At 41.8% G+C, this 13,110-nt stretch overlaps 2 protein-coding genes across 3 annotated transcripts in view; both read left to right on the top strand.

The window, feature by feature from the left end:
• The first annotated feature begins 584 nt into the window (after positions 1 to 584).
• Positions 585 to 10,274, top strand: c7h4orf54 (chromosome 7 C4orf54 homolog). Of its 2 annotated transcripts, none has more exons than XM_043244798.1 (2): positions 585 to 5,459; positions 8,003 to 10,274. In XM_043244798.1, the coding sequence occupies exons 1-2, from the start codon at positions 1,075 to 1,077 to the stop codon at positions 8,028 to 8,030; spliced, it is 4,413 nt and encodes a 1,470-aa protein (XP_043100733.1). In that variant the 5' UTR covers positions 585 to 1,074; the 3' UTR covers positions 8,031 to 10,274. The 2 variants fall into 2 exon arrangements, with proteins under 2 accessions (XP_043100733.1, XP_043100734.1); XM_043244799.1 differs by having other exon boundaries at positions 586 to 5,482.
• A 1,379-nt stretch (positions 10,275 to 11,653) lies between these two features.
• The window catches only part of trmt10a (tRNA methyltransferase 10A), a 4,756-nt gene continuing 3,299 nt past the window's right edge, over positions 11,654 to 13,110 (top strand). Inside the window, exons 1-2 of the mRNA XM_043244800.1 lie at positions 11,654 to 11,783; positions 12,567 to 12,771. Of these exons, the coding sequence (XP_043100735.1) occupies positions 12,581 to 12,771 (191 nt within the window). The 5' untranslated portion in view covers positions 11,654 to 11,783; positions 12,567 to 12,580. The remainder of the gene's footprint in view (positions 11,784 to 12,566; positions 12,772 to 13,110) is intronic.

Below are 13,110 nucleotides of genomic sequence, written 5' to 3'. Positions count from 1 at the left end.
GCAGCTATTTACAATACATATAAATCTGCATATTTAATAATTAAATATTAATGTAAGACCGCTTCCTAAGCAAATGAGCAAAATATTCTTTTCCGATCCACTTTTTTAGGAATTTAAAAGTTCGTTCGAACAGAGATAATACATATTAAAGAACGCTGCTGTTTAGTCTAATTATGAAAAATCTAAATAAAATCTGATAAATGTATTGAAATAGATTTTGTGTGCATGCTGCCGGAGGTCTATTATAACGTTTACTGCAAAGGAGCTGTCCAGTGCTCTGGTGCTGACCTTGCTCCAAAAATGCGTTTTTACGCATGCAAAGGAAACTTTCCACAGAATAACGGCTGGGTAAAAGAGATCGTTTTATAAGAAGTCATAGCTGACTATACCTAAACTACGCAAGATTCCTCGCCATCTTCTCTGGCAAAGCACTACGTTCAGCTGTATTTATCGAGGCCTCATCGCCGAATCCCTCTCATATTCGTCACGCTGTAACTCCATTTAGAGCGTCAACATTTCCATCACATGACCGAGAGCGATTATATGGCCGCGACATATTTCTTTTGTTGGGTTGAGGCGTCGACGCGTCAAAAGCGCACATTGTTGAGCGAGAAGCTTAAGGAGGATTCATTTTTAGCGCAAATGTTGTGTCGGGGGAGTCGGCCTTGTCTGCTGCATGTAACAAAACACGCTCGAACATAACATCCTGGTTCTAAAATAGCCGTTTTCGCATTTCGTCATCCGCTCTAAATGCGCGTTTGCATTTTAAGCGTCGGCGCGCGCGCAACACAACGGGCCGCGTCATGGACCTCGGGCTCCGTTTGTCTTACGGGGACATTCGCGACACATTCTGCGAGAACGTACAGTAGGGCGAAAGGGTGGCTTGCCTCACTGAAACGAGGTCGCGTGAACGTCTGGCGCGCGCGTAAAATGACGGTCCCGGGTGAGGAAGGCAGAGCAGAGCCGCAACTTTAGTAGGATTGGACAACGGGCAGTGCAGTGGGGATTCCTGGGGACTGGTGTCTCTAGAGACTTCAGATTGCGCAAACGCGGCTTTTATCGGCAACAAATCAAATGGCAGCTTCGGAGAAAACTCTCATTTACAGAGAAGACGCGGATTCGTTTAAAAACTTCCTTTCCAAACGGGACGTGCGCCTCATAGCCGCGCAGGAGGAGTCGAATTATGTGGATCTCAACGACCTGCTGGAGCTGAAATTGGATGATGCGAAAACAGTGAAAGTTGCATTTACCGGCGACCCGGGTCAGCTGGAGATACTTAAAGGCATTAGCGGCACGAGCGAGTCGAGGGAAGATCGCAAACCTCGCGCTGAAAAGGTTAACGAGCATAAATGCCCGCTGGAGGAATGCGCGGAAGAGTCGAGCTCTTTTGAAACGGCGGCTTCGGAAATACCTCAAACCGATCAAAAAGACGCGGACTGCGCCGAGAGAACAGAGCAAGAGCCCAAATCCCCAAATTTGGAGACGCGGAGCCCGGGATGCAATAACCACGAACAATACGATGATGTTTATATGAGCAGCAAAAGTGAATCGGACGATGAGGTTACTGTGGTGCTTTCCGACCGCGGCTCTCCTGAAACGCGTGAAGACGAATCTCACTATATCACAACCCACGAAATCCAGCTTTTGGAGTTGGACCACGATACGGATTACGACTGCGAGACGGGATCCGGCTGGGATATCGAGGACGATCTCCAGGTCTACTCGTTTGTCGATTACGCGTCTTTCGACAGTGATGAAACGACAGGCGCAAAAGAATCGGGCGCGCAAAGCAACCGGGCTAATACGAGCGAAGCAGGGGTCAGCAGTAAGCCTGAAAGCAATCCCTGTGACGCGGACAAATGTGCCGGCTCAGATGAGGGCCTGTCAAAGAAGCAAAAAGCAGCTGGGCAGATTCACCTGTCAATCAAAGCCACTTCCCGCGCCGTGAACGAGCCAAGAAGCATCCAAGAACAGGCAAAAGGCATAAGTCGCTATGTTTTGAGGGGAGTGGATGCGAGGGGCGACAAAGCGTGTGATAACGCAAAGTGTTTCATTGCTGTGCCGGGGCGCCTGCATTTCGGCAGCAAACTCAAATGCAAAGACGCGAACGAGTATTCCAGCGGTGCGTCCAGCGCGGTGAGCGAGCTGGACGACGCCGATAAAGAAGTGCGCAATCTCACAGCCAGGGCGTTCAAAAGTTTGGCGTACCCATATTTCGACGCCATCAATTTTAGCACTTCTAGCGAGTCTTCTGCTTCAGAGCATGGGTTGGGAATCAACAGGTGGTCGACGTTTGTTGACCTAAAGTACGGCAAGGGGAGAGATCAAAACTTAGTAGCGCATAAAGGCTCCAAATCCAACTTCCATTTTGCCAAAAAAAGGGATGGTAAGGAGATAACTGGCTTGACTTTGACCAGCATGCGAGCGCCCCCCGTAGAGATATTCGCGCTGAACGGCAATTTGGTGAGCCGCAAAAACGCATCGTCTACCACAAAAAAGACTGAGTTCATGGGGAAGTTTTCACAGGGGCAAAGCGGCCTCATAAGACTGACCGAAACGCTCAATTTTCGATGCAATGTCAAATCCGGGCAGCCTGTAAACGAAAGCACTGGAGGATCACGTTCCACGGATGAAGTTACAAACACCTTGCCAAGCGCTCAAGGGAGTGAGGCCAGCAAGCCACCCTGCAATGCAGAGGAAACCATGGAAGACACACACAAGAAAGCCATATTCGCATCGAGTCTCCTCAAAAATGTGATTTCGAAGAAAATGCAGTTCGAGCAGGAGCGCAAAATGGAGAGGGGCGAGATATGCGAGGCGCACCACGCGCCCTCTCCGTGCTTCGGGGCGCACGACGCGCGCAGAGAGAAAGCGGCCAAGAAAAATTCCAAAGGGCTGCAAAGGCAAAGCTCGAAATTCTCAGAAGCCGACTCCGACTTCACGATCGTCTGCGTGGACGATCTGGGCGACATAGTAGACGGTAATTCAAGCGATGCCAAAGACGAAGGGCGCAAAGAAGAGCCTTTGACGAGTGCATCAGAAACGAATTTAGAGTCGGCGAATGATACTAAAAAAGGAGCATTCGAAGCATCCAAAAGCACGCTGCTTCGAAGCCAAAATAGCGCGTTCCGATCGTGGAGGGACGGCGAGCTAGAGTTTCAAAAGGAACATAAAAACGACAAAACTCCCGAGGAGAAACCGCTCCGCGAGCGTCCGGGGGAAACCAGCTTCAGCGTCGACTCGGCGAGCGGCAAGCACACTAAAATGTCGCATTTGTTTGTGCCAAGCATACAACTTCCGTCCGCGGACCGGGAGATCAGGGTGCCGCCGAACGTCAATTCCTCCCGGCGCGATCAAGCGGAGAGCGGAGCTTTGAAGTGGCGTTCAAACACGCTCTATGTGTCCGACGCGACTCGCGGCGCTGTGTCAGCGAAGTCGCCCGAAATCAAAATAAGCCTGCGGAGCGTTAGGGACAACAAAAGCGACCCGTTCAATATCGCGAAGCTATTGACTCCAAATTTAGGCTGCAAGACAGCTGAGGACAACAGATGCCAGGCGCTCGCCGCGGCTTTCAAGGGTGAGTCTTCTGATAAAGTGCCTCACTTTATAGTCAGAGACATTAGAGATAACAAGGGCAAGCTGCAGACCCCCATTCACCAAGTTAGAGACGTGCGTAAGCTGGTTAAGAGCTCGTATCACTTTGTGTCTTTAGATAACAACGACAGCAAATCTAGCTACTCGACTTGTGACGGAGAGCACAAGGCGTTAAAGCAGAGTCCTTATCTGAACTCGGCCTCTCTTTCGCCCATAGTGATTAAATGCCAGTCTGTGAATACAAATAGCAATGTGAAGCAATCCGGAAATTTAATAGACCCCCCCAAGAGACGATTTCCTGAGGATATAGTTGAGACCGACAGGTCCTCCCCTCACGTTGCTGTAGCTAACAGGCTGCCGAAGCAAGAAGTGCCAGGCGGATTGAGAATTGAAACAAGCGCACGAAAACAAGATAAGTCGGGCGAAACAACCGAGAAGAAAAGCGAACCCAAAATGGCCAACCAGGCCGCTTTCGAAAAATTGCAAGCCGCTGTTAAAACCATGGAGCAGCTGTACGTATTTGACAAGAACGAGTGGAAGAGAAAAACCGAACTGCGGCCGATAACGGACAGCCACGTGCTCTCGCTCATCACCAGCGAGGAACACAGCGTGGAGGAACAGGAAAGCAATTCTAGCTCCACTCCCGCTGATGCATTGCTAAGACGAGACTCAAACTCAAACCTGAGCGAGATGCCACCTAAAAAAGACGACAAGTCGTCAACCACCCCGGTTATTCGGGAAGAGCGAAACGGCCCTAAACCGCTCGTGCAGCTCACAGGAACGCCGTGCAAGAACATAAACCAGAAGCCATCGTCTACCGGCGCCCCGCAAACGCACGTCGCATCGCCAGCGTCTCAGAGCTCCAAGGGCGTTGCAACGAAATCTCCGAAAATACCCGTTTCCCTAAAGATATCGCAGCCGAAGCGTGTGCTAGAGGAGAGGGAGCAGCCGAATGGAAGCGAGGCAGAGTTCGCCCCCCTGCAGTTCACTTCCACGGCGGATTCGGAGAACTACCTAACCATACCCGTGAAGCCTCAAGCGACGCCCGCCGTAAAACCATCTACGTCCGGATTGGGCAAAACGTCTGTATATACGATCCCAACCGGAGGAGGTAAAACCCAAACGGCCAGTCCGCCTTCTTACCTGGTTCACAGTGACGCCAGAGGCCATCCGTCACCAAAACGGTCGTCTTTCGTGATGGAGACGCGGTCCCCAGATACCCCTACTGCCACTATTTACCACACACCCCTGCCTGTCCCAATGCAAGCTGCTCAGCCTCAAGTCATTTGCTTCTCCCCTACAGTTCAACCCTCCCCCATCCCGACAGAACACTTCCAGGCAACCCAAAGAAAGATGCTGCTGGATCCCACCACAGGAAACTACTACCTGGTGGACACTCCCGTGCAGCCGTCAACCAGGCGTCTCTTCGACCCGGAAACGGGGCAGTATGTAGACTTCCCCATGCCACAGCAGCCTCCCATGACCCCTGTCCCATTGCCAATATCCCCTCTCGCTCTCGGCCCGGGAGCCTACGGCCATACTTACATGTTTTACCCTGGATACATGCCCACCACGATGATCCCCGCACGCAGCATTCAGTCCCAGCTCTCCATGCAGTCAGAAGCAGATGATGGGGATAAATCCCATTCGCACATGGGACAGCAGGAGGACGGAGCTTACATGGAGAGCCCTTATTATATGCCATCTGGGAAGGCGTCACAAACAACCTCCGTGGCTCAACATGTTAAAACCTGCAGGCTCGCCAGCAAGCAGCCTGTCATCAGCATCACCTCCCAGCAAGGGCCAAGGATCATCGCTCCCCCCTCGTTTGATGGCACCACCATGAGCTTTGTGGTGGAGCACAGGTAAAACCCCGCTCACCCTCAGCGTAAGTGCGAGTTCATTATTTATTCAGCGTATTTGCATGCACTGAACATTTTTTTCATAATGGTAAGGTCTAATAAGCCTAAGACAAAAAAAAACTAACTAGCAAACAAAAAAACTATTCCATAGATTTAAAGTGAAAGTCCTTATATGCATTAAAATAATCAGCTCGACAACTTGACTAAATGTTTTGGATTTACAGCATATACTTTATTAATATTAATTAATTCAAGCAGACCATAGAAATGATATATCTGAAGTGATTACTAAGAACTTTTCTAGGTTTGGTAAATTATTTTTATTATTGTTTCAGTCCAGAACGTATTTGTATTGTATTGCTTAGGTTATGGATTATATGGCTAAAGGGGTAGTTGACCAAAAAATTCATTCTTTAATTTCTCTCAAGTTTTAGTTTAAAATTGATAAATTTAAGTCAAAACTGAATACAAAAAAAAAATAAACCAAATAAAAAATTAAATATAAATATACTTTAACTGTTTAATGTAATCCTATTTTAAAGCCTAATTTAAATATAAAATGACATGATTTGTGTGGCACCTGCTTAAGCATCTGAACTTTTGAATAACTGTTTTTGTCAAAACTACATTAAACCCCCTTTGACTTATAGTTTGGACAAAAAAGACATTTAAAAAAAAACATACACATTTGGATTGACATGATGGTGTGTAAATATTTATAGAATTATAATTAATGGGTGAACTATCCCTCTTTAGGTTCTCATAAGTCCAAATTTTTTTTTTTTACATTTTATCTCGATAAAATAAAACCTAGGACCTGTAGATATAACATTGTCATTGTGTTGGTTAATTTTAATTACCTATCTTCAGCAGTCAAAAATCAGAATCATTGCTTTCATTATGAAGAAAATGTATCCCTTTAGTTTTTGTTTTTTGCCTCTGTTCACATTTAGCAACTTCAGATCGGACTAATACTAACCCAGGAGCAATGAATGGCTCTTACCTTGAAAGCTAGAAGCCGCCTGTGCGTTGGGTTTCAATTTGCATTTATGCCTTTTGCAGACGATTCTGTACAAACTAACAGTGAAAGCTTAGAGACTTGCAATGCATTCAATGCGCACACGAATGTAATAGGCGTTATTTACACTTAGGGGAAAGCATGCACATGCGTTGTGATTTTCCAAAATGGCAGAAGACATAAAGTAAATTTACGTTATTTTAATTTTCTTTGCACAAAAAAAAAATTGTACTACTGTCGCAAAACTGTCACATGGACTGTATTTACTACGTTTCTGGAGCTGGGAACATTTCAGATAGGAGATAGCTCTCCTAATCACAAATATCTTCATTTGTGTTCTGAAGAAGAACAAAGGTCTTATTTCAAGTTTTAAAGGGTTAGTTCACCCAAAAATGAAAATTAGGCAGTGTTTTACATCCCTTCGAAGCACCCTAGGCGTATGTGACTTCCTTCTTTCAGACGAATCCAAAAGGCGTTAAATTAAAAATGGTCCAATGGTCCAATGGTCCAACTAAGCTCAAACATTGTAGTAGGCGAGTGGTTCCCTTTAACAGTCTAAAACATGTTAAATAAAGTGTGCGAAAACATAATAAAATTACCCATTTAATGGACGTTTTATTACGGATGCAAGTCACAGGGAAATGCTTGGAGGGGTCTGGACAGTTTTGACTATATAACTCAGTTTGAAATCATCTGAAAAAAGACAGTCACATACGCCTAGGATGCTAAGTAAAAAGCCTAATTTTCGTTTTTGGGTGAACTAAGCCTTTAAGGTATTGATTAGAGGTAAATAAGGTACAAAGATGTTGCTTTTAGCTTTTGTATGTCCCTCCAGGGACAGCGCTGAGTGTATCATGCGCGTGCTATTTTGTTTATACGAGTATAAATACAAATGATTTTATGTTAATGTCTCCTGCTCCGGTCATAAAAATAGCACCCGCAAAATACGTAACTACCGCTCTATTTCCTCAAGAGCTACTGTATGTGTATGGTATGGCCGGTGTTAAGACGGGAGGGTGGCATGGCGTCTGCCCGTGGGCCGAAGGGAAGAGGCGTGGCATTGTTGGCATAGCAGTGGGAGGAGAGAAAGGTCAGCCAGTTTGTGGCATGTGTTTGTGCTGATACGGTGTTGTGCCAGCTGCTGCTGGATATCAAGACTCCTCGTCCTGAGATGCTTGGGGCGCGGGCAGGTCACCTTTTTATAGGACAGCCTTATGTTAAAGGGAAAGACCCAGAGGCGGGCCAGAAGCTTTGCCTGAGGGATATTATACAAACAAATCAGCGGGCGTGCGATCGCACAGCGCAGGGGAGTAACACGAGACGCCTTGAACTGCAAAATTTTAATGACCTATAATTCAGCTATTAGCGAGCGGATGGTTTTAGAGGCACTTAAAGATCAAGCTTGATTTTGAGTATGGCCTGAATAACTAACCTGTCAACCGATAACCGGGTTCACATTGCTCACAGAAAGAACGCCGGTGGTAAATGTAGGATTTTTTTAATGTCTGTCTTGTTTTGTTTTATACAGGAGCCACACGACGTCATCCTTTCACTGATTTAATTTTGCGCCGAACTCATTTGCTATATTTTGGAATCTCCTTCATCATCTTCATCAAGAAATCGCACACTCTTCTATCATTTTTATTTGCGGGCCGCTTGTTTATCCCACTTGCTTCATTTTGTGTTATAAAACCTGTTCTGTCTGCTTCTCAGATCCTTATGAAAGCGGATGGACTTTTCTGTATTGGATTCTTTTTTCAAAGGGTAGTTGAAAGTGCATTTACTGCAACAAAAAAAAATAAAAAATCACTTTAAGCACATTCAGAATAATGTCAGTCTAGGGATGCAGATAATAAAATGACCCCGTTAGTTATTTTCATATGGATGTTAACGGGTGGAAAGCCAATGTTGCAACTTTTTTATTATACTATTTAATCTAAATAAATTGAAAACGGTTAACGATTAAAATGTTCGATGTAAAGGCGAATTTAGGCATTGTATCGACAAAGTATAAATTTGTATTCATTTCATATTTCATTTAACAGTATTTTTAAATCACGCGTGTGTTTTCAACACTAACTTTGAGTGAGCATTAGATGACGGTAACGGAAATCTAAATGTAAAAATGTGTGTGTACAATTACATAGCCAATATTGGCTGATATATATCCATAATGAGGATATTTAAATATAAACTGGCCCCGTTACAAACGAGCACTTAAATTGATAATGTTGTTAAGGCTTTTAACAGGTTCTCTATATAAAACGCGCAAAATTTCTCCTGCTATCTGTCATTGCTTGACCGAAGCTCTCCCCTGACCTTGAATCTCAGCACTCTTCCTTGAGAGGTGTTATGTAAAATAAATAGATTGCATTACAATTTTATATTGTATATTTTTGTATTATTTAATGCTGTTGTTTTTCTGCCGGTATTGAATAAAGCGCCTCATTAAAACACACAAAAAATGTGTGGATTATGTGGTGAATGGGATGCTGTAGGGGACTGTGTTCCTCTATTATCTCACAGTACCGGTATAGTGCGAGTATGTGTGAGAGAATGTGTTTACCATTTCATTTTGATTTGGTACTACAGTTTCATCGCTTTCGGCTGCAGTGATACAGATTCAAGGTCAGTCGAATTGATCTCGGGGGAAGAAATGACAGATATTAGCAGAAATGTGTTGCATTTTTAATACGGAACCTGTTCATCTTTGGACAACATGTTTAGTGTCGTATCAAATCGCTAGGTTCAACTATGCCTCGATTTTCAGAAACTGTTTATTTTATTTGTTCTGGGTCTTTTCAACGTGTGATTTTTCTTTTAGCCAAAGTTTAAACTAAAGTCTAATGTACCGTCTTATCATTGCGATATATCCTCAAAATACATAAATCTTCAATTGCAATAATAGGTTACCCAAAAATCGGTTACAAATGTAGTCGAGTTTTTCCTTCACTGGAACATATTTGGAGAAATTTAGCATCGCCTGTTTTGAATGGGTGCCATCAGAACTTGTGGATTATTGTGAAGTTTTTTTTGTTTTTTTTTAACTTTCATTCTGACGGCACCCATTCACTGGTGAGAAGTGATATAACGCAAAAATGTTCCAAATCCGTTTTCAAGACAATTTTTTATAACTGATATTACTCTGAACCTTTTAATAACAGAGGCGATACATTTGGATCCTCTGTTTTGTCTTTTTTGATGCACATAGCTTGTTTTTAATAACTCATGTGATAGTATACTTGTGAATTCATTCATTATTTCAGCTGTTGGAGCTGCTGGCCAGTCCGTTAAGCTGTCAAAACAAAGTTTGGTGTGGCGTTCGTTGCATTCAGATTAATAAAAGTGTCGTTCGGGGCGCTTAAATTCACCAAAAGGCTACGTTTACTCAAAGGAATTTTTTTAAAAATTAATCTGTGAAACAAAACGGCATAAATATGTGAAAATGTATTTGTTTGGTATACTCTATGTTGGTTTTGTTTGGTCTGTGCAAAGGATGTTAAAAGAGTTCCTATTGAAGTAATCGGGAGTCACTTAATGTCAAGAAAGTTGAATGTTCCTGTAATGGCCATTGCTTAATCCTAAAAGCTAAACCTGGTAAATAATGTTTAAAAGATGACAAAGTTACGTTGAAATGGTTAGAAGTAGGTGTGAAGACGGATATATAGGTGACATATTGGATGAGAATACATGTCTTTAGAAAGAATGAAGACTGGGATCTAAAACAAAAGAAATGAAAAAGGAAGAAATGTTGAATTTGACATTACAGGAAAAATAAAAAAAATGTTCTTGATACCATGCTTTCGTTGTTGTGTCTTCCTTTTATTTTTTAGATTTATTTATGTATACATTTTTTTGTTTTTGAGATTTCTACTTGTCCAGTAGCATCATGCACCTAACAGGCACCATTTGTAAAATATAATGAGTTAATTTTCCGCTGTGTGCTGGAGGCGAGCGTCGTTTACCAGCCCGTATCAGTTGTTGTTACTAAGCATAATGGCATTAAAAGAATGGCTCCGGCAAACCACTCCTAAAATTGTTTGCCAACACTGTCTATCTGTCAGCTGTACAAAGTATTTTTACCATCCATATTAGAGCTCAGAAGCATCTTGTGTAGTTTGAAAGCTCCATTTAAGCTCCCTGACAGCAATATATTTAAACGTATAAAGTGCCTTTGATCAGGGGAATTAATATACGAGAAGCAACAAGTACATATGCTAATATGTTTTGCAAAGTGCTAACGTGAAAGGTGATAATCCGGTTAAAGGTCTGTCACACAATCCTAGGCAGCAATGGTGATGTAAACTTATATATTAGTGGTAACTCTACTGAAGAGACATGCTCTAGCAGCAGTGTTCTGAATTTTAATTCATCAGATCTGAAAGGGATTTTCTACAAACGCATTTAAATACAGCAGTAGGTAAAAAAGCAGTTAAAACAAATTAAACTAAATAATAGCGAAGGCATCTTCTTGTTGACTCCTTTTTAAATTAAATAGCATTTATTTATTTTACTTAAATTACTATTATGTTTATTACATTAAACATGTGCAGACGAATCGTATAATCATTGTTGTGTCTTTTTTTGCCATTAAAAGCACTTTCCATGTAGCGATGTGTATGCTATGAGGATGGCAGAATATTTCAGGCCACCTGTGCATGAAACATAATCTGGTGTGATATATGCTGGGAGGGTATTTTGCAAGCCGTGCTGTGAACAGTCACACATTGCATATCATATTTGTGTTTAAGACAGCACAGAAAACAATATTTGCGTTAGTTTGCATAGGCTAACTGTTGTTACTTTATGAACTGTGGTTAGCACCGACCCCCTTTTTGTTATAAAAAATAATTATCTTCAGAATCTTAAAAAGAGATATTTTTAGCATTATAGGCTTGAGGTATTTATCTTTTAGAATATCTATATACTAACATTGTACAACACCTCTTGGTTAAATAGCCTGTAAATATATATTCACCCTGCAATAAAATAAACATAGGCTATGTTTTTTGTGTGTGTGTGTTTTTTTTTTTAGATTAATCTATTTTTTAACAATAAAATTACTATTCACTATGATCTTGAAGTGTATATTTATATAGAGTATACTATATATGATTATTCACATCATTGCGTCTATAAACGTGAAAAGGATTAGGCTAAGGAGATTTCTAATGCCTAAAAAAAGTCCTTTCTTGCCCTCACAAACATGGCGACCTGCGGACGTTCCCACGCTGAACGAGTCGCTTTTAAATGACGCAGCATGCAAGCGCACATGATGAAAGCAGCGCTGCAAAGACAGCAATTTAGAGGTACTTTTCTCTTTATCTTTGTAATTTTGATTTTCGCCGTTATATCAGACGTTTTACAACGTATGTCGGCCTGCTCGTTTAAAGGTCCCCCGGTGTCTTGTCTTTAATAGGTGTAACGTTAATGCGAAAACAGCTGATGTTTGTCAACTTACTGATATGTAGCTATGTTACGTTAACATTGGTTGCATAAAACTAGTAACTTAATTAGTACCTTGATTCAATAAAAAGACAATGACTATGTTAATATGCGTGTAATTATACTGACAGTCTCACGAGGCAATATCATGAGTTGTTGACTGTAAAGAGCTCGTGATATTAGGGAAAAGTGAAAATTAGGATTGTGAGCTGCAGCCTTTATAAAAAAGTAATTATTAGGCATCGTTGTCACAAATAAAACGTGCCTACGATGACTGCAGATTGTGTCGAAAATTTAACCAAAGGGTTGTGTGTGTATCGATGTGTAGCTTTTCACTTGTTTGAGTATGCGTTGGAATGCAGATTCGTTTCACTGACTCGAATCTTTTGAATCGGTTCACTTGAAAGATTTGTTCACTGACTATGAGTAAATCACTGGCCAATAGAAAATTGAAGTTTTTGAAGAAACTTAGGAAGTTCTTCAGTAACATCTTATTATGCTTTCATCGATCTGCTTACCTGCTAATAAAAAGGGCTCCTTAAAAGCATCTTCCGATGACAACGTTATTGTCAGTCATTTTTATGCAATCCAATAGAGAGAAAGGAAAAAAAAGATTCTCTGCATTTGTTTCGTTGTTGCTGATCCAGGATCTTCACAGTAAATGGCCTCTGATCTGGCCCGTACACCTGCTGTGCAGGAGAGCAGCGATGTATGTGCAAACAATGAAAACGAATCTAAGAGGACGGGTGAAAATGAGGAGCAACAGACCGGAGAAACCGAAACACTGTCTAAAAGACAGAGGAAGAGACTTCTTAAGAGTCAACAATGGGAAGAACAGAGAGAACTTCGTAAGTACGCTGCGTAATTTGATTATTTATTAGTGCTGTCAAATGATTAATCACATCCGGAATAAACCTTTATTATGTATATATGCATACACGCAGTATATATTTCGAAAATATTTACAAAATATTTCATATATAAATATATATAATTTTTCATGTATATAAACTTTTTCTTAAATATGTACGTGCATGTGTGTGTATTTATATACATAATATAAGCAGTACATATATGTGTTATGTAAACAAACTTATCATTTGACAGCACTTATTTATATACTATTATAGTATTAATGCTTTGAAATTTTTTGTAGTTTTTTAAAATATATTTTTTCTCTATTTAAATAAA

The sequence above is a fragment of the Puntigrus tetrazona genome, chromosome 7, assembly GCF_018831695.1.
Source record: "Puntigrus tetrazona isolate hp1 chromosome 7, ASM1883169v1, whole genome shotgun sequence".
Lineage (NCBI taxonomy): Eukaryota > Metazoa > Chordata > Actinopteri > Cypriniformes > Cyprinidae > Puntigrus > Puntigrus tetrazona.
The sequence above is the reverse complement of the archived record's forward strand: the minus strand, read 5'-3'. Positions and strand labels throughout refer to the sequence as shown.

Coding starts and splice junctions, on each gene's coding strand:
- c7h4orf54 (XM_043244798.1), top strand. CDS start 1,075: ATGGCAGCTTCGGAGAAAACTCTCATTTACAGAGAAGACGCGGATTCG. Junction 5,460..8,002: donor AGCTTTGTGGTGGAGCACAG/GTAAAACCCCGC, acceptor TGTTTTATACAG/GAGCCACACGACGTCATCCT.